This window comes from Colletes latitarsis, chromosome 9, assembly GCF_051014445.1.
Source record: "Colletes latitarsis isolate SP2378_abdomen chromosome 9, iyColLati1, whole genome shotgun sequence".
NCBI classification, from domain to species: domain Eukaryota; kingdom Metazoa; phylum Arthropoda; class Insecta; order Hymenoptera; family Colletidae; genus Colletes; species Colletes latitarsis.
The window spans coordinates 26,654,177-26,672,292 of NC_135142.1; the positions used below are offsets into that span (position 1 = coordinate 26,654,177).

Genomic DNA, 18,116 nt, shown 5'->3' on the forward strand with positions numbered 1-18,116 from the left:
AATTTTTCGACGGAAAAAAAAAATTTCAAATCATTTTGGAAAAATTATTCTCGGTTGCGGGGATCAATTACAATCATTTTTCGTGAATAGACATACCCCCGAAATCCTGCGCATTTTCGAGAAAAAAATTCAGAACGCAGCGGAACTTTAAACGTTAATAACTTTTTAACGAAGCCTCCATCAACAAATTGGTATTCTTGATTTTCGTCTTATTTTGGGCTCTAGAATCCTCTATGATACCCTGTATAATAAAATATAAACAAATTAATCCTAATTCTACTCTTAACACTACGCACATATCTTCATCTTACAAGCTACATCCTCACACACACACATTACTTCCCCTTTCCAGATGGCGCGTAGATCGAGACTACAATATTCACCTAAACTCTAACAGTGTCTTTTATAATCGACGTTTTGACATCGGCGCGAATGTCTTGTATAAATCTAGGCGGTCGATCGCGAATAGAAATATTCGAACGGAGAAAGACGAAGGATGTCTGGCACCGTAAAGGGTTTAATCGGGCCCGCAATTTCGAAATAGCCGACAGTGGAAGAGGAAGAGAATTTTGAGGGGTGGAACGGGCTGAGAATACCGCGATTGGCGTTATCGAATAACGCTCGAGAGCCGAGATGCCGCGTCAGAACTCGCGGAAGGAGAATGGCCCGCGAGGGTCGATCCGAGCACCCTTGACTGTTGCAATTACTGCCTATGAACGGCCGGATGAGATTCGATCGGCCCGCTTAATTAACAGGTGCAACACGCCCTGCGCTTGCCACGTTCCGGTACGTACCTGGCAGCGGTTTCGATCCGAGAATTTCGGGGGCAAGGGGCGCGCGGACGTTTGCGTGGCCGAAAATATCGATTGGCCCGGAACAAATTCGCTCGACTCGAGCTCTCTCGGTGATAGCTGCTTTCGAGCCACCGTTTTTAAACTTTATTCCACCAACGGAATCATCCCCTTTGCTGTTCACTATTCTCCAACTACAACAGTATTTTTGCCGTTAAGGAAATTCATAAAATTTACTTTGAACGTTAGGATTTTATAATTTACACTCGTGTCTAGACACCCTTTACGAAGAAGCGAGAAGATAAAAAAGGAGCACAGTTACGTAGAAATTTATACAGGAGGATACAAAGTAATTCCGAACAGTTCTGTCATAGTTCTGGGTTCCATGGTTGAAAAGTTCGTTTCAAAATGATACCCATCGGGGTTGCGTAGTCTGGGATTCCTCGACGCGTAACTCGAAGCCGACGATTAACGATTCGAAGGGGGATGAGAGGCCTGCCAAAGAGGCGAGCTAGTTCGCGAAGAATCTCGCGGAGGTACGTCAGCCATCCCTGGGATTTCCGTTCGGGAATTCAGGCGAGGAAAGCTGCGGAAATTAGCGAGAGCACGGTCGCGGTCGAGGCTAATCTAAAAGGAGTAACTTAATTACTCCGTGGCACGAACCGGACTGGCAGCCAGCTTCCGTCTGTTCGTTTGCCTCGTCGTCTAGTCGCGAACATCGGGGAAACAGCGACGGGACGACGGACGGACGGGCTGCCAGACGGTCGTACGAACGGACAGATTGAGAGACAAGTAGCCCACCTTCGTGTACTTCCGGCCGAATTAAAATCAGTCACACCCGATCGTCGAATTAATCGCGTCTGTTTCCAAATGCCCGATGAAAACGGGGAATGCGCAAGTTTGCAACCTCTCCGGTTTCTCTGTTCGTCTATTGGCGGAGACGAGAACGATGAGAGAAAAGCTTGGAAAAATAAAACAGTCAATGCGAAGATACGAAGATATGACATCCAAAGGGTCGGGTGACTCTGTTATTTGAAGAAGACCCAACTGTATTACAAACTCGAAAAGAAAATATCGAATAATTGCAATGGGGGATTCTAGAGGCCAAAATAAGGCGAAAATCAAGAATATAAAATTCTTAACTGAAACTTTGTTAAAAAGTTATTAACGATTAAATTAAAAAATTTCAAATCGTTCTGGAAAAATTATTTTCGGCTGCGGGGGTCAATTGCAATCATTTTTGGCGAATAGACACACCCTCGAATTCCTACGCACTTTCGAGAAAAAAATTCGAGTAGGTGGATAAATTTTTCGACGAAATTAAAAAATTTCAAATCGTTCTGGAAAAATTATAGTTGGATGCGGGAGTCAATTATAATCATTTTTGGTCATTACACATATCCCCGAAATCCTGAGCATTTTCGAGAAAAAAATTCAGAACGGGCAGAACTTTAAACGTTAATAACTTTTTAACGAAGCCTCCATCAACAAATTGATATTCTTGATTTTCGTCTTATTTTGGCCTCTAGAATCCCCAATTAACACCCTGTATAAAGCTGTAGTTAACTCTGAGAAAGAAGCTTGCAAAAGTGTAGACGTTCCAAGAATGAAAAGAAACATATACAGGGAAGTATACAGGAAAAGTAATTCGTTCGAATGGAGTTGTACGACACTTTATATTCGGGGATATGAAAATCCTGGCGGAAGCGATATTTCGTTTCGTAATAGTAAATATGTTGCCGAGGGGTTTAGGAACGAAAGGGTTGAGCGAAGGAGTAGGGTTTTAGCTAGCAACTGAATGCTCTGCTAGAATCAAGGGTAAAATGCGCGTCTTGAGATACGTCGGCCTTGACGGCGTTCCTCGAGCACCTTTTGTCGCCGTTCTAATTCAATATTTCCGGCACCGGGTGCCCGCATTCTCAGACTTTCCGAGTGGTGTGCTTCGCCGGCGTGAACGAGCTTTTCGCGCCGCGAACCCAACGAAACGCTCGCAATTTCGCCGTGGATTCGCGCGGCAGGATTCCGGCTCGAGGAAAAGTATGGTCGACGGGGGAAATACAGCGAAGCTGTAAATCAAGCGAGCCGAGAACAAGGAGTTCACGGGAACGAACCGAGCGAAACGTTGGAAAGACAACTTGGCTAGAAGGATAATCGACCGAGGGTGCTTTTTCTTGTTCTCTTCGCGACAACTAGCGTCGATTAATGTTCGATATTGGGGACGGTAGTTTCAGGATTCGCGTCCACTCGTGAATTTTCGTTATATCGATTCCATCGACTTCTATCGACGATAAGGAAAACTAAAATTAAGATTAAATTGCAAAAGGGAACGGAAAATATAAGTGAATTGAATTAGAGATGGGACGTAACGGTGGTGCCACGTTATAGATCACGTCGAGGGTTTATACATAAAGATGAAGGAAGGAGAGTCTGATTACTTGGTCGGAACTTATCGAGCAACGACTGGAGATAATGTTATTCACCGAGAATTCCCGAAAAGTGAATTCGACGTTAAACTAGAATCCTGGGAACGACTTCGGTAGAGCAAGAAATCTCTACAGAAACGATACACAGAGCGAAGGTAGTACGACTGTACGATAGGATGATTCTTCGTGGTATAGTGATCGAAAATGGTGAATAAAAGTTTTCAACAGGAGCAGTGGTTTCCTGAGAAAATCGTATTTGAAAGTTCTAAAGACGCGCGTACGACTTCCGCGTCTGACCAATATTCGATATTTCTACTTGCGACGGAGTTTGCACGCATTCTCAGTGGTATGGTATCGTCTAATTTTCGTCGATTGTATTTCTATGGTATCGAACAGAGCCAACTAGAACAGATAAAACCGTAAAAGTTTACAATTTCACCGTCAATGTTAATAAACGTCAAATCAAGTAGAAATATCGAGCGATGGTCAGACGCTTCCCAACGAATATTCAATCTCGATTTTCTTGGAAACGAACCGTCGTACGAATATATTTTATTCTACATTTTCGATTCGTTTTTCCATGAAAAATAACCCTGAGCAAGATCGTTACCCTAATTGTTGCTTATACTGTTTAATAAATTTCCTTTATTTCGAGATCAATTTCATTAGCTCGTCATATCCGAAACATACTTAATAGGATTGGAGGCCGTAGTTATCAATCGACCCTCGTATTCCGCCTCATATCGAGGGTAACGAAAGGGAGGTGGTCGTAAAAGGCTCCGAATTACCCTATCTCACCCTATAATCCAATCGTGACAATTTCGGTCGCGGGCGCGGCCTCGTTCGTCCCCCTCCTTCGAAGTTGTTACAATCGAAATGGGGCAAATTTGTAGCTTCTTAGGAAAGAAATTGTTGCTTCTGTGCTCACGCGAGCCGTTTGATGTGATTACAGACGGAGCTCTCGCAAAATTTGCAACAGCTGTCGGAGAGGGCACGCTCGACGACGGAATTCATTCAGAGGCTCAAAGGAATGACGGACAAAGTGCACGTGAGTATTCGCCTTTGGCGTTCTTTTTAAATTTCCGCGTCGTGGGACGAACAGGGTTAGCGGGGAGGGGGCGAAGAGGGGGGCAAGGCTCGCCTCCGTGAAATTACGGAAGGACGCGGCGTTAATTGCATCAGTTGTCGCCGTCCCTTCCGTTTCCCAGCTTCCATCTTCGGGGCCAGGCTGTCCTCTCGCATGCGAAATTACAAAGGATACGACATCGAGAGTGGCCGAGGGAACGAATTATATTCGACCAGTTAATAATACCGTCGGATCTCGCGTTTCACTCTTTCCCTCGAACGGAACCGGTCTGTGCGATGAATTCCCTTCCGACGCGACGCAACCGCTGTGCTTAGTTTCCGGAAATAATTAGAGGAAACGGTAGAAACGCCTGATATCCATTTTGCTTTTCTACCTAGAGAATTACAGACCAGAGAATAAAACTAAAATCTACCTTGCACGGTCTATAGATCTTCAAAATTGATGCGTTTAAATATTGCAGATATTCAATTACTACTCGTCGATTTGTAATGTAACTCGAATAATCCCTGCATCCCCTCTCGATGAGGATTCTATTCGAAACCGGGCTCCGTGTATTCTTCCGATAGAGTTCCCTTCTTTCGTCGTTAATTTGTCGCGTTACGGACGGGGGGATTCCGCGAAAATGAAAAACGAACAAGAGTTACGGAGCAGAGGGGTTGGTTGGCGCGCAAATGAAATTTGAATCTCATTTCGGCGAAAGGACCGTAGCCAAATGGATTCCCAAGACTTTTCCCTTCGTAGTCGGGAAAACGCGAACAATTGAATTTCCCCACTTCCGGATGCGTTTTACAAGAGTTGATTTATAAGTTCGTCTACCCTCGGCGTTTTGTATTTGCATATTGTTTCGCGGGGCGTCGCTAAAATCTCGCGAGACAACTGCCGGGGAAACAGGCACGGTGGTCGTGTTTCCCTCGAAAGTTGCTCAACAATGTTGGAAGCTTGTCGAGACGAAGGAGATGCCAAGTCGTGGCAGCCATCTTTGATTTTGGGCTCAGACTGCTCGAATAATTTATTCGAAGGAATTATCGATTTTACATTACGTATAATATTTAATGGTTAGATATCCGATTTGAATTTGAATCGTGAAATATCTACACGGTTGAATTGTTTGGATATTCGAGAAGGTAATGATCGGGTAAAAAGTCCTAGTCCGTGGTTCGCGTGACGCAAAAGTACAGTGGAGGCAACCTGCGAATTTTAGGAGGGCAATTTTCCTTGACTGCTGTTACAGTGCAAACCTGTTCGCGCAAAGTGGCGATCGAGCGGTTAAAAGAAACGCATTGAAGTTAATGCAAGCGGTTACATTAGTAGTAAAATGGTCGTACGAAGTCACGCGACGTCCCTTGGAATCGCACGCCCGTTCAAACTGGTTTTTACCTCAAGGGTTCTCCTCGCTCTGAACCAAACAAACCCTCTATCTAATCTTGCGATTCGTTGAATATTATTAAAAATTTTCTTTCTATTTTCTTTCTAATCAAATTAAACTTCCTCAGGACCCTAAAAGCGGGCGTCTTCGATCGAGTACCGATACTCAGATGATTATTTTTACACCGTCGAAGAATAATAGAAACGATGGTGTTCCGTCGACAGGAGGAGTGCGTGGCTTTGGAGGAGGAGGTGGAAGACAGGGTGGCGAATCTGGTGAGCGTGCTTCAAGCGAGGAAATCGCGGCTGATCGAGGCAGCCCGACAGACCAGAGAGGCGAGGGTGCGCTCTTTGAGGGACCAAGTGACCAGATGCGCGTCTCACTTGCAAGCGACCACCGCCCTTCTCACGTTCTGCATCGAGGCGCTCAAGGAAAACGACAGTGGCGCGTTTCTTCAAATCGGTGGAATGCTGTCGGTTAGGGCAGCGACCGCTGCCGGATCCTGGGGCGCCGCCGAGGGCGTCCAAGAAATCGCCAGATTACCCCTGCTTGATCTCACGCTCGACGACAAACCTCTGCGACGAGCCATCGATCAACTCACCTTCGTCCAGCTGAAACGTGAGTCTCCAAGTCAAACAAACCTTTTCTCTATCCTCCCCTTCGACTGTGAGTCGTCGACTTTTCATGCGTCAACGAACCAGAGTTGGGAGATTCCTATTGTTAATTGTTTCGAAGGATGCAGCGAAATTGCCGGAAATTATTTCCCGTAGATACCCCGGAAATTGACGGGGTCCGTGTCGTCGCAAAAGACCGGAAATCGTCCTCCGCGGTCAGCAAGTTGCGACCATCGCGTTAAGTCGTTTCGTTCGGTCAGATTTCTAGCTAACCGGCTTATAACTCGGACAATCGACCAATTAATTCGTCGTTTAGATAAAATACCGAGGTTATTCCGCGTTTAATTCAATCGCAATGAAAGTTTAATTTAATGGCCCTAACCGAAGACGGTTCGAGAAGGATTTTCATTAACGTCTGTGAACCTTTAACCCTCTATAACACGACTCTAACGAGTTGGCGAATAAAAATTATAATTTAAACGATATAATCAAATTATTTTTTACGTTCGATAAATCTTGGCATAGCAATTTCGCTGTAGTAATAAAATACGACCCTTTGGTTCGTCGAAGACGCTAGAAAGTCGATCAGAAGATCTCGTTAACACGTTGAGTGCCCGTGGGTTGCGAATGGTACTTGGAACTGACAATTATTCCTTAAAACGCTTACCATAAATAAACCCTAGTGCTTGTAAACTTCTGAGTATGATTAATGCTGTTAGGAATACCGTAGAACCTCCATTATTCGTATTAATAGGAAGACAGTTATGAAGTACGAATAGTTTCAGATAGCAAAACGCATACATTTTTAGAAATTGAATATTGTATATTTCAGGTAATATAACAGAAATGAAATATTAATATTAAACTTAATATTCAAAGTTTTACTCCACCTCCTGTCACCTATATAATCCTTATTTGTTTTTTACGTAAGAAAAAATATTCCAATAAACATACTCAGGCACAAATATATTAAACAAGCATGTATACTGTAATAATTTGACAAAATGGAACAGTGTGAGAAACTCCATGGGCACTGAACGTGTTGACAAAAATTCTCTCTAATCGTCGATCGAATATAAACGATTCCTCTCCCTATGTTGGACGCAGCATCCGAGGGAGAAGATCGATTTCCAGCCGCAGGTAATTAATGTCGTCGAAAGACGAAAATAACTATCGAGGTGGTTGACCTTTGCCTGAAAGCCACAGAGTCTGAAACGAATTTTCCGCGAAGCATTTTTTAATAATTTCCCCGGCAGAGAATTCATTAAACGCGCTCTCTCTCGTTCGTTAAGTCGCTCGAAAGCTGGATTAATTGGGCACCGACTTTGCTGGCTTAACTATCGTAACTATCACGGGATACTAAGTCGTCTATAAGGATGCTGCTGGAGTCTTATACATATACAGGGTGTTCAGCCACCCCTGGGAAATATTTTAATGGGGGATTCTAGAGGCCAAAATAAGACGAAAATCAAGAATACCAATTTGTTGATGGAGGCTTTGTTAAACAGTTATTAACGTTTAAAATTCGGACCGTACTGAATTTTTTTCTCGAAACTGAGTAGGATTTCGGGGGTATGTCTGTTCACCAAAAATGATTGTAATTGACCCCCGCAACTGAAAATAATTTTTCCAAAACGATTTGAAATTTTTTAATTTTGTCGAAAAATTTCACACCTTCTCGAATTTTTTTCTAGGAAATGAGTAGGATTTCCGGGGTATGTCTGTTCACCAAAAATGATTGTAATTGACCCCCGCAACCGAAAATATTTTTTTTAGAACAATTTGAAATTTTTTTTTTCGTCGAAAAATTTAGGCACCTACCCCCTTGTCGATTTTTCTTAAAAATTCGTTTTTGCTTTTTAGTAATTTTGTTTGATGCCCTACAGAAAAGTTGTCTAATACTTTTTTGTAGGTATCCATGAGCTCTACTTCAGAAAAAAGTTTCATTGAAATATATTCACAATTGTAGGAGTTATGGCTGTTTGAAAATTGGACCATTTTTATTGGGTTTTTCTCAGTTTACGGGGTCAAGGATCAACTTTTCGAATATTTTTAGAATTTCTACATATTCTCCATTAAAATACGCGTTGTTTGCTTATTTAAACATTAAAATCGTCCAATCCGTTCAGAAGTTATGACGTTTTAAAGATATGCATGAAATTTCAGGGAACCATTTGTGGCCTCAAATTAGTATTTCGGTAAGGAATTTTTTTCTCGAAAATGCGTAGGATTTCGAGGATATGTATAATGACCAAAAATGATTGCGATCGACTCTTGCAATCGAAAATAATTTTTCCAAAACGATTTGGAAAATTTTTTTTTCTGCCAAAAAATTTCAACACCTACCCTATTTTTTTTCTCGAAAGGGTAGGATTTCAGGGATATGTCGATATAATAACGAGCATATTCCATTGAAATTTATTTATGAAGTAAACCTCATGGATTCTAACTAAAAAGTATAATAAAAATAAACAAATTAAAAAAAAAATCGATAGGAGGTAGGTGCTGAAATTAAAAAATTTCAAATCATTCTAAAAAAATTATTTCTGACTGCAGGGGTCAATTACAATAATTTTCGATGAATAAACATACCCTCGAAATCCTAACCATTTTTGAGAAAAAAATTCCTTACTAAAAATATAATTTGAGACCAGAAATGTTGCTCGAAAATTGCATGCGAATCTTTAAAATGTCATAACTTCTGAACGGATTGGAGGATTTGAAAGTTTCAACCGGCAAACAACGCGTATTTTAGCGAAGAATATGTAGACATTCTAAGAAATTTCGAAAAGTTGTTCCTTGACCCCGTAAATTGCATACTCCCACACCAGCATTTCCTTCCACCGTGTCGATGAGCCTTCTGCACGGAGACGAGATTGGTTCAACGATTTCGTAATTGAAACACGTCTGGGAATAGTAAATGCAATTATTTAATTCTTAACAAGATTCACTAGTAACCTGATATTCTGTATTTTCAATAATTCAATTCCGATCGGCGACATTGTACCGTGGAAAGATTTAGCTCGATATCGGTATTTCAGTTATTTATCAGGTTTAAGATGTCTTGTTCTATAATTTAAAGGGATATCACTCTTTCATAGAGTGTTAGAAACACTATTACCCTCGAAAACGTTGGAGGAAGATAGGATATTAGGTCCTTTTTTTGATAAATACATTCTTCCCGGGGCTCTGTCAATGGCAGAGTTCTTAATAATTTTTCGTTCCGTCGTAGAAACTCGAACGAAATCTGTTTGGAAAAGTTTGTCAGGACGCGGGAGCTCCGGAACAGTCGCGTATCAAATTAAAGAAATTGTAAACGCGGTCGTAACGGTTTCGTTCCCTCGATATGAGACGTCGAATTATCTAGCGGCGAAACTGGAAACGTGAAAAACATTTTTATGCTTTACGATGCCGTTACGCGTGTACGTGGCCGACGTTTCGAAACCGTAACCGATAAAATGAACTTTGTCGTGCGCTCTGGCAATCGCTGTAAACCCAGATGACAGAGATATCCGTTCGCCTGCCATAAAACACGAATAATCGCGGTAACGTCGTTGACGGCAAGTCGGCTACGACTAGCTGCGCGAACCCGTTTGATTTTATTGTTCTCGTAAAATCGCTAATAAATCCATCTGCCGGGGAGGTAGAAATTTTTTCATTCGATCCCCCTGTGTTGATTTCCCTTACTCCTCGAACTTGCTTCTCGTGATACACGTATAATTCAGATTACAAACACTTGATATCTTTTTTATTTTTTTGCAAACAAAGTTGGATCCTCGATAATCGACTGAATCGTATCGCGTTTCGTTGGTGTCGATACAATTTCAGGAATATTTTCCAGCGAGGAATGCTGAAGGATAGAAAGGCTCGAAACGTAAATATTACAAACGTTGGTTCGGTTTACGTTCGCGTTTCTCCGTTGGGTATCGCCCTTTCGGACTCCTATTCGGCTCGCAGTTCCTTGGGACGCGTTGCTCCGATCTACGAGATCGCAAGGAATTCTTTCCCCTTTCCGTGCCGCGAGGAAATTTCCAGACGGAATGTATTCTCGAATGGCGGAACCGTGTACGAAAGTTTATTTCCGCGAGACGGTCGTGGAAGTTTTATCGACGGAATGTGTCTCGTAGGCATATCTGTAAATAGTTTAAAAAGTTCCCTTCTTTCGATCGAGCAGGATACTTTCCGCTTGTTTCGAGCAGTTCGAGCCATTTGTTTTACAGGAGGATCCGTCCCCCGAGAGGGGGAGGATTTCCTTCTTTACGTTCCTACGCGTTGGATTTACGTTGCTCAGTTTTATCGTCTCGTTTAAAACGTTTATAGGATTCTATTGCAAAAATAAAAGAAATACTGGGGGAAAACAAATTCAGTAACGTATACGTGTTTATTGGTTTCTGAAAAAAGATCTTGTAACACTTTATTTGAACCACACTATACAGGGTGTTCGGTCACCCCTGGGAAAAATTTTAGTGGGAGATTCTAGAGGCCAAAATAAGACGAAAATCAAGAATACCAATTTGCTGACGGAGGCTCCGTTAAAAAGTTATTAATAATTAAATTCAAAAATTTCAAATCGTTCTGGAAAAATTAGTTTTAGTTGCAGGGGTCAATTATAAGCATTTTTGGTGAATAGACATACCCCTGAAATCCTATCCACTTTCGAGAAAAAAAATAGGGTAGGTGTTGAAATTTTTTGGTAGAAAAAAAATTTTTCAAATCGTTTTAAAAAAATTAGTTTCGGTTGCAAGAGTCGATCGCAATCATTTTTGGTCATTACACATATCCCCGAAATCCTACTCATTTTCTAGAAAAAAATTCGAGAAGGTGTGAAATTTTTCGACAGAATTAAAAAATTTCAAATTGTTCTAAAAAAAATATTTTTGGTTGCAGGGGTCAATTATAAGCATTTTTGGTGAATAGACATATCCCTGAAATTCTATTCACTTTGTAGAAAAAAATTACTATTCTTGATTTTCTTCTTATTTTGGCCTCTAGAATCTCCCATTAAAATTTTTAACACCCTGTATACACTGGGTCATTCTACATTACCCGATACCCTACTTATTCTATAGTTGGCAATCCTGTATAGATACGTCACATCAGATACAATTTATCTACAGCAGTGCTGCTCAACCTTTCCAAAACTCAATACAAACTGCATAGTAGGCAATTTAATTTCCAGTGAAAATATAATATAATACTTTTATATATCCTAAAATATAGATTGAATTAAAAAATATGGAGAACCATGGCTCTCAGGAGCTGCCCTGACTATCGACAGAAATGTTTATATTTTGATACTTAAAAATCTAATTTGACTATTTACGAATACAGTAAAACTATCGTGTGAAGGGGAAAAATCAAGTTGTGGCCTTAATAAATTTTTAGTGCATAAAGCTTCTCGATCCATAGGTTGAGAACCGTCGATTTGCAGCGTGAGCTACGCACGTGTAACTTATTTCTCCATGGTTGCGTGTCCGTCTCGTTGATTCCGATTTCGTTTAACCGTCTAAAAGCGAACGTTTTTAGCTCCCGGGGCACCGTTACTGATACCTGAGGAATGCAGCGCGGAGAACAACAGCGTGACAGTCGCCTGGCAGCCTCCTTCCGGGCACGGGATCGTCGGCTGTGCCGGGCAAAGGGGTCCTGCCATCGAAGGTTATCTTTTGGAGCTGGACGACGGATGCGGCGGGGAGTTCAGGGTGAGCTACAGCATTGTTTCCCCACTTTTTTCCGATATCCTCGAGACCCTAGGTGTTTTATTACCTGAGAAAACAATGGGAATACGCAGAGTACAGCGAGTATTCGGAACGGTATCGATTTATTCCTTGTGTCGGTCTTACGCAAAATGTAATCGAACGATTAGTCTCGGAAAGGAATCGCATCGCGGCGAATATTTGAAAATTGTTCAGCGATGTTTAGAATTCATCGGGAACGGGAAAGATAGGCTCAATGAAGAATTACGACGCTCAAAGAGATGCCAAAGTTGTACTACTTGGCAATCAACAGGTTGCTGTCAATCGTGCCAAAGGCTTTCTGTGAAGTCTAGCGAAGCGATGAACGCAACATGGCGCGAGTCAAAAGCATAGAGGACTGTGACTGGAATGTGCAATAACGGCGTAGCGATACTATGACCGCTACGACAACCAGATTGGAAAACCGTCACAACATCGGTGGAACTAATAAACCTTTGCAGCTGCGAGACACACGGCTCTTCCGGGACGTTTGAGAGGAACGTGGTTCGAAGAAGAGGCATCAGAACTACACAAAATATCGAATTAATAGAAATAATGATTCGGGATATGACTGATGGAGGATCAATTGAAATTATCTAATTCGTCGATTGCCTGGTAGTGGCTCGTTTTCAATATGTTTTATCGACACGATAGTTTCTGTTATCATCTGTTCGTCGATATTCAACTTTTTCAAGAGTAAATAAGAGTTGATTGAACGCAAGGAAAAATTGAAAGTTGAACGGTGTTTTCAATATGTTTTATCGACACGATAGTTTCTGTTATCGTTTGTTCGTCGATATCCAACTTTTTCAAGAGTAAATAAGAGTTGATTGAACGCAAGGAAAAATTGAAAGTTGAACGGTGAATGAGGAAGGCTGAGGTAGAAGAGCATTTCACGTCCTTGGCTAGGGATAAATCGTCCGTTCCTCTTGGCAAGCTGTCTTCGCGGGAAAGTAGGCGCTGGGGTTAATTCAGGTCGACCAGAGTGTCGTGGAAACTAATTTTACCCAAGTACCGTCCCGCGGGACCATCTCGCGAGTCGGTCTCGAGAAGTTCGTCCGTCGACGCCGCGAACAAAAACCGCGCGACGGAAGTTCGTTAGCGGAGTTACAGAAATAAAAAGGACAGCGTCTCGATGGAAAAGCTAAAAGGAACGCGTCCATATTGTGCGGTTCAACTCTTACCGTCTTTCCAGATTATCGACCCTCTCCTCTCTCCTCTTCTCTCCTTTTCTTTTCGTCCGCCTCTCCTTAATTAAATAATAAGAATCCAAAGAATTTTATTTGTTCCGCGTTACGATAGAATATTGGAACAATTTTACACGATTATTATTATCGACCAAGGGACAAAAGTAAACGTTTCAAGTTATTATTTAAAGGTCCTTTTAACCAAGACAGGTTCTAAATCGATATAAATTTTCAACCCCTGTTAATTATTATGGAAGACCATATACAGGGTGTTTGGCCACTGGGGAAAAATTTTAATGGGGGATTCTAGAGGCCAAAATAGGACGAAAATCAAGAATTCCAATTTGTTGATGAAGGCTTCGTTAAAAAGTTATTAACAATTAAATTCAAAAATTTCAAATCGTTCTGAAAAAATTATTTTCGGTTGCGGAAGTCAATTACAAGCATTTTTAGTGAATAGACATATATTCGAAATCCTACTTAGATTCGAGAAAAAAATTCGAGTAGGTGATGAAATTTTTCGGTGAAATTAAAAAATTTCAAATCGTTCTGGAAAAAATATTTTCGTTCGCGGGGGTCAATCACAATCATTTTTTATCATTAGACATACCCTCGAATTCCTATCCACTTTCGAGAAAAAAATTCGAGTAGGCGCTGAAATTTTTCGACGAAATTAAAAAATTTCAAATCGTTCTAAAAAAATTATTATTGGTTGCAGAGGTTAATTGCAATTACTTTTGGTCAATAGACATACCCTCGAAATCCTATCCACTTTCGAGAAAAAAATTCGAGTAGGTGCTGAAATTTTCAATTACAATACTTTCTAGAAAAAAATTCAGTACAGGCGGAACTTTAAACGTTAATAACTTTTTAACGAGGCCTCCATCAACAGATTAGTATTCTTGATTTTCGTCTTATTTTTGCCTTTAGAATTCCCCATTAAAATTTTCCCCAGGGGTGGTCGAACACCCAGTATTTTGCTTGAACGGAACATTTTTTGGGATATGTTTAACCAGGAGGTGTACTGTGGCCGAGAAACGATCTGCACCGTGGACGGACTGCACTTCAACTCTCTGTACAATGCCAGGGTTAGGGCATTCAACAGCGCGGGGGAGGGAGAGTATTCGGAGCTGATCGGTCTCCAGACTGCAGAGGGTGAGCCTCCAGTTTCGCCTCTCTTTCTCGCCTTTTCCCTCGGGTCGGGAAGCTCAAATGGAAAATCGACGCGCGTCGGTATCGAGTGGAAGATGAACGACCGAAACTGACGGCTCGAGTTAATGCGTTTTTCGTACCGAGTAGATCACGCGGTCGAAAATATCGACGGCTACCGCTCTTCGGGTTGTTCGATTTGTCGGATCGTGCCGCGAGATCGGAATCTCATACGGCGTCTCGATTCCGCGGATCGCGGTTCCCCGGCCTAATTAGGTTTAGAAAGTTTGGGAAACTGAAATCTCGGGATTAGTTCCGCGAGGCAAACCCACTCGCCCACGCTTTCACCTGATTTTAACAAGTCCCGATTCGTAATAGATATCGTTCGTAACTTTTCAAAAATTCGATTAGTAGGATCGCGGTATCGTTGTAATAAAGAAATGGAAGATTTAGGGGAGTGAGACGCGTCGAGGTCGATGCAGCCATCCCCTGCGCGGTGTTCGCCGTCAAAGGGTTAAGATTACAGGTCTATAACGCGGACATAGAGGGGGGTTGGAAAGCCAGACGCGGTGGCAGTTTCCAATAGTCGGAATTGCGGATCGGATATCGCGTCGAGACTGCCCACTCGATTCCGTCGCTCGTCAATCGAGAACAATGGTCCTGTCGCGTATCGACTCGCAATCGATTCGCGGATTATTTATCGCCAACTACCGTTCTGGATGACAGTGGCGTGGTTTTCCTGGGCGACCGGGGCGTCCGGTATACCACAGGAGGTATCAATTTCCGAGGACGCGATGAGCGCATCCTGCGAGGGCTACGAGCACAGGGTCGTCCTCTCGAGCGTCGGATTTTCGCGAGGCGTTCACTATTGGGAATTGACCATCGACCGTTATCACAGCGACACTGATCCAGCCTTTGGCATCGCCAGAGCCGATGTGTCGCGGGATCAAATGCTCGGTGAGTAATACAAGTCGACGTCCAGACACTCGTGCCCCTCCATTCGGAAATTATTAAACAGACCAGCGACCAGTAAAACGATTGGCAAAGGTTCTCTTTCGCTCCTCGATGCATTCTTGTACCGTGTCCCGCTGATAGCGAATCGTACCACCTGGCACGTATTTCGAGCGACTCCTGTTGATCCTGCAGGCAAGGACGACAAGGGTTGGAGCATGTACATAGACCGTCAGCGTTCCTGGTTCATGCACGGCGGCGGCCACGCGCAGAGGACCGAGGGCGGCGTGCAACAGGACTCGACGGTGGGCGTCCTCCTGGACCTGGATACCACGCACACCCTTCGTTTCTTCGTCAACGACCAACCGCAGGGCGGTATCGCGTTCCGCGACCTCTACGGTGTCTTTTACCCGGCCGTCAGCCTGAACAGAGGGGTGACCGTCACTCTGCACACGGCCCTGGACGTTCCCCGTCATCTGTTGGCGTTGCACGACGAGTACATCAACGACATGATTCAGAGCTAGGGGTACCTAAACGTCCTGAAGAAGGGCTTGCTGCAGGAAGTCGGATCTCCCGGTTCCGTGGGCTTCGACAGGCCCAGGGAATTCGACGGCCAGCTCGAGAAGATCGTCGAGGAGAGCCTCGGCGAGACCAATTGACGAAACCTCCGCGTCCTCTCGGATTCCACGAATCCGTTAATTTATTCTTCGCGTTTGTTCGTCGAGTAACGCTTTTTAAAGAGATCTCGTTGGGGGTGAGTAACTGCAGAGAAAGGGAAGCCATTTTCCTTTCGAGAACAGGTAAAACAGGGACGAACACAGTAAACGGTTCCAAGTGTAGAGAAATTAAGTATAATGTAAGGACGACACTAGGACGCTTTCGCGGGAGTATCTTTACGAAGGTAGTAACGAACGAGCTTTCCGACGGAACCTGTCGATTTTCCGATCTAGAAATCACTGCCAGTATAGCGAGATCTGTCGAATCCAAGACTGGAATTTGTTGGAACAGCGCCCGCAAAATCGAAGCGTTCACCGTCTAACGATCGCGCGCGATCGCAACTCTTATCCATATCGACACGTATAAGTGTAATTGCCTAGGTGTAAGTTAAGCTTTATCGGTATTTAATAAGACGCATTTTCGAAGGAAGGAGCCAAGCACGTACGCACGCAGACTCGTCAGCTTTAGTGTAAAAAAAAACAAATAACGGAATCGAGTAAACGTTTTCTAGTCCCCCGATTGGATCGTCCACCGCCACCCCCGCCCCGCCACCGTTCTCCGCCATTTTCTTATGCAGCCCATCTTCCGCGTGCCACGTATATTCGCGCCCATTCCCTTCCGCATTTTTTAAATCCTTTTTTGTACCTACGAACGTCGAACGCGACCAGAAATGGAAATCGAAGCTCGTTTAACCCTCTGCTGCATAATGCGACTGATCCGGAACTAACCCCCACGAAAACAACCCCTGTAAAGTTCGCCGAGGAAATTTTACAGGATTCGTGCGTGTTTTCTCGGGGCATACGACGCCCCCGCAAATTCCGTTAATCGTATCGAGGGTGTGATTTTCGTGGAATAAAATAAGACGAAATTCGATGAAATAAAATTTGTTCGTGCTTCGTTTTCCATTAACACGATTCGATCGACCGTTGACTCGTATCGATGTCTAACTCTTCTCGACTCGTTTTCCACCACCTCGTGCCACGAATAACGGGGCACAGTATAAATAACCAAGAATAGAGTTTCCTTTCCGCGAAGATAGATGAAAATTGATGCGATAGAGGGTTAAAATAGATGTTGCAGCGCACACCCTCGTGAAACAGCTCCTCCCAGCGACGAGGAGGACCAACGTCAGCGTTGTACATACTTGTACATAAATACTTGGATCGTACTGCCGACGATGAATTTGCCAATTGTATTTACAACTATATCCGATCAATAAAACGCACCAAAAAGCAGGATCCGTCTACGAAATCGTCGTCCAAGAAATCCATCGATCCTCCGTCGACGAAACTCCGTCGTCCTTCCAGTAATTGTATCCGGGTTCGTATCCTTTCTGTCGATTTCATTCTTCTTTCTAGACCTTTGGGTTATTCTACTACAAGTGCCTCCCGCTTTACCTTTCGTCGTTTTCTTTTTTCTGCCCTTCTTTAGATCTCGACCACGGAAACGAGAAGAGATCGTCGACGAAGAATATTGTTTCCACGAATAAAGATATCGCCTGGCCAACGGTAGACGTTTTATCGAGGCAACGCTTTGCTACGGTTCGCTTACATTTGTTTTCTTTCAGGTCCTTCGATTCCACGCTCTTTGTTCCCGCAGCCAAGCGTTTCTTCCCTTCTACTCGTCGACGATACATTCTTTTTTCGAGTGCCTACCCCTTCTTCCTCGGCCTTTCTTCCCTTCCACCTGTGTTCCGGCTGCAGCTCGTTCGATCGTTTCGCGAAACTGGGACACATTGTGTCGCGTACGACGCCAAAAACAACTGGATATCCCGGTAAGTAAAATCCAGATTCACCTCAAAAAATACCGCGACACGATAAACGATAATCGAATTACTTACTTGATTCACAGGAACGTTTCTTATGACTTGGCAAATACAATTTTGAAATTGGTACATGTTGATATAAAACTGTTTCGAAAGTTCGAATCTTTAATCGTTTAATTCTCAAGTTAACGTTTCGATGCTGTGTCGCTTCGGTTAGGATATCTAGTAAACACAGGGAGCATTCTGTGCAACCATGAAGCAAAATGAGCAATGGCAAATAGAAATTTTCAAAGTCGAGCACAATACTGACGAGATTAATGGGACTCCCGTGGTA

General features: G+C 43.1%; 1 protein-coding gene across 5 annotated transcripts in view; it reads left to right on the plus strand.

Annotated features, from left to right (window-relative positions):
* The window catches only part of Trim9 (E3 ubiquitin-protein ligase Trim9), a 61,036-nt gene extending 43,787 nt beyond the window's left edge, over positions 1-17,249 (plus strand). For 4 of the 5 annotated variants that reach the window (XM_076772589.1, XM_076772587.1, XM_076772588.1 and 1 more), the window contains 7 exons: positions 4,167-4,262; positions 5,892-6,285; positions 7,389-7,421; positions 11,808-11,980; positions 14,217-14,355; positions 15,076-15,306; positions 15,496-17,249. In XM_076772589.1, the coding sequence (XP_076628704.1) occupies positions 4,167-4,262; positions 5,892-6,285; positions 7,389-7,421; positions 11,808-11,980; positions 14,217-14,355; positions 15,076-15,306; positions 15,496-15,824 (1,395 nt within the window). In that variant the 3' untranslated portion in view covers positions 15,825-17,249. The remainder of the gene's footprint in view (positions 1-4,166; positions 4,263-5,891; positions 6,286-7,388; positions 7,422-11,807; positions 11,981-14,216; positions 14,356-15,075; positions 15,307-15,495) is intronic. The other variant, XM_076772591.1, reaches the window with a different exon arrangement.
* The last annotated feature ends 867 nt before the right edge of the window (positions 17,250-18,116 follow it).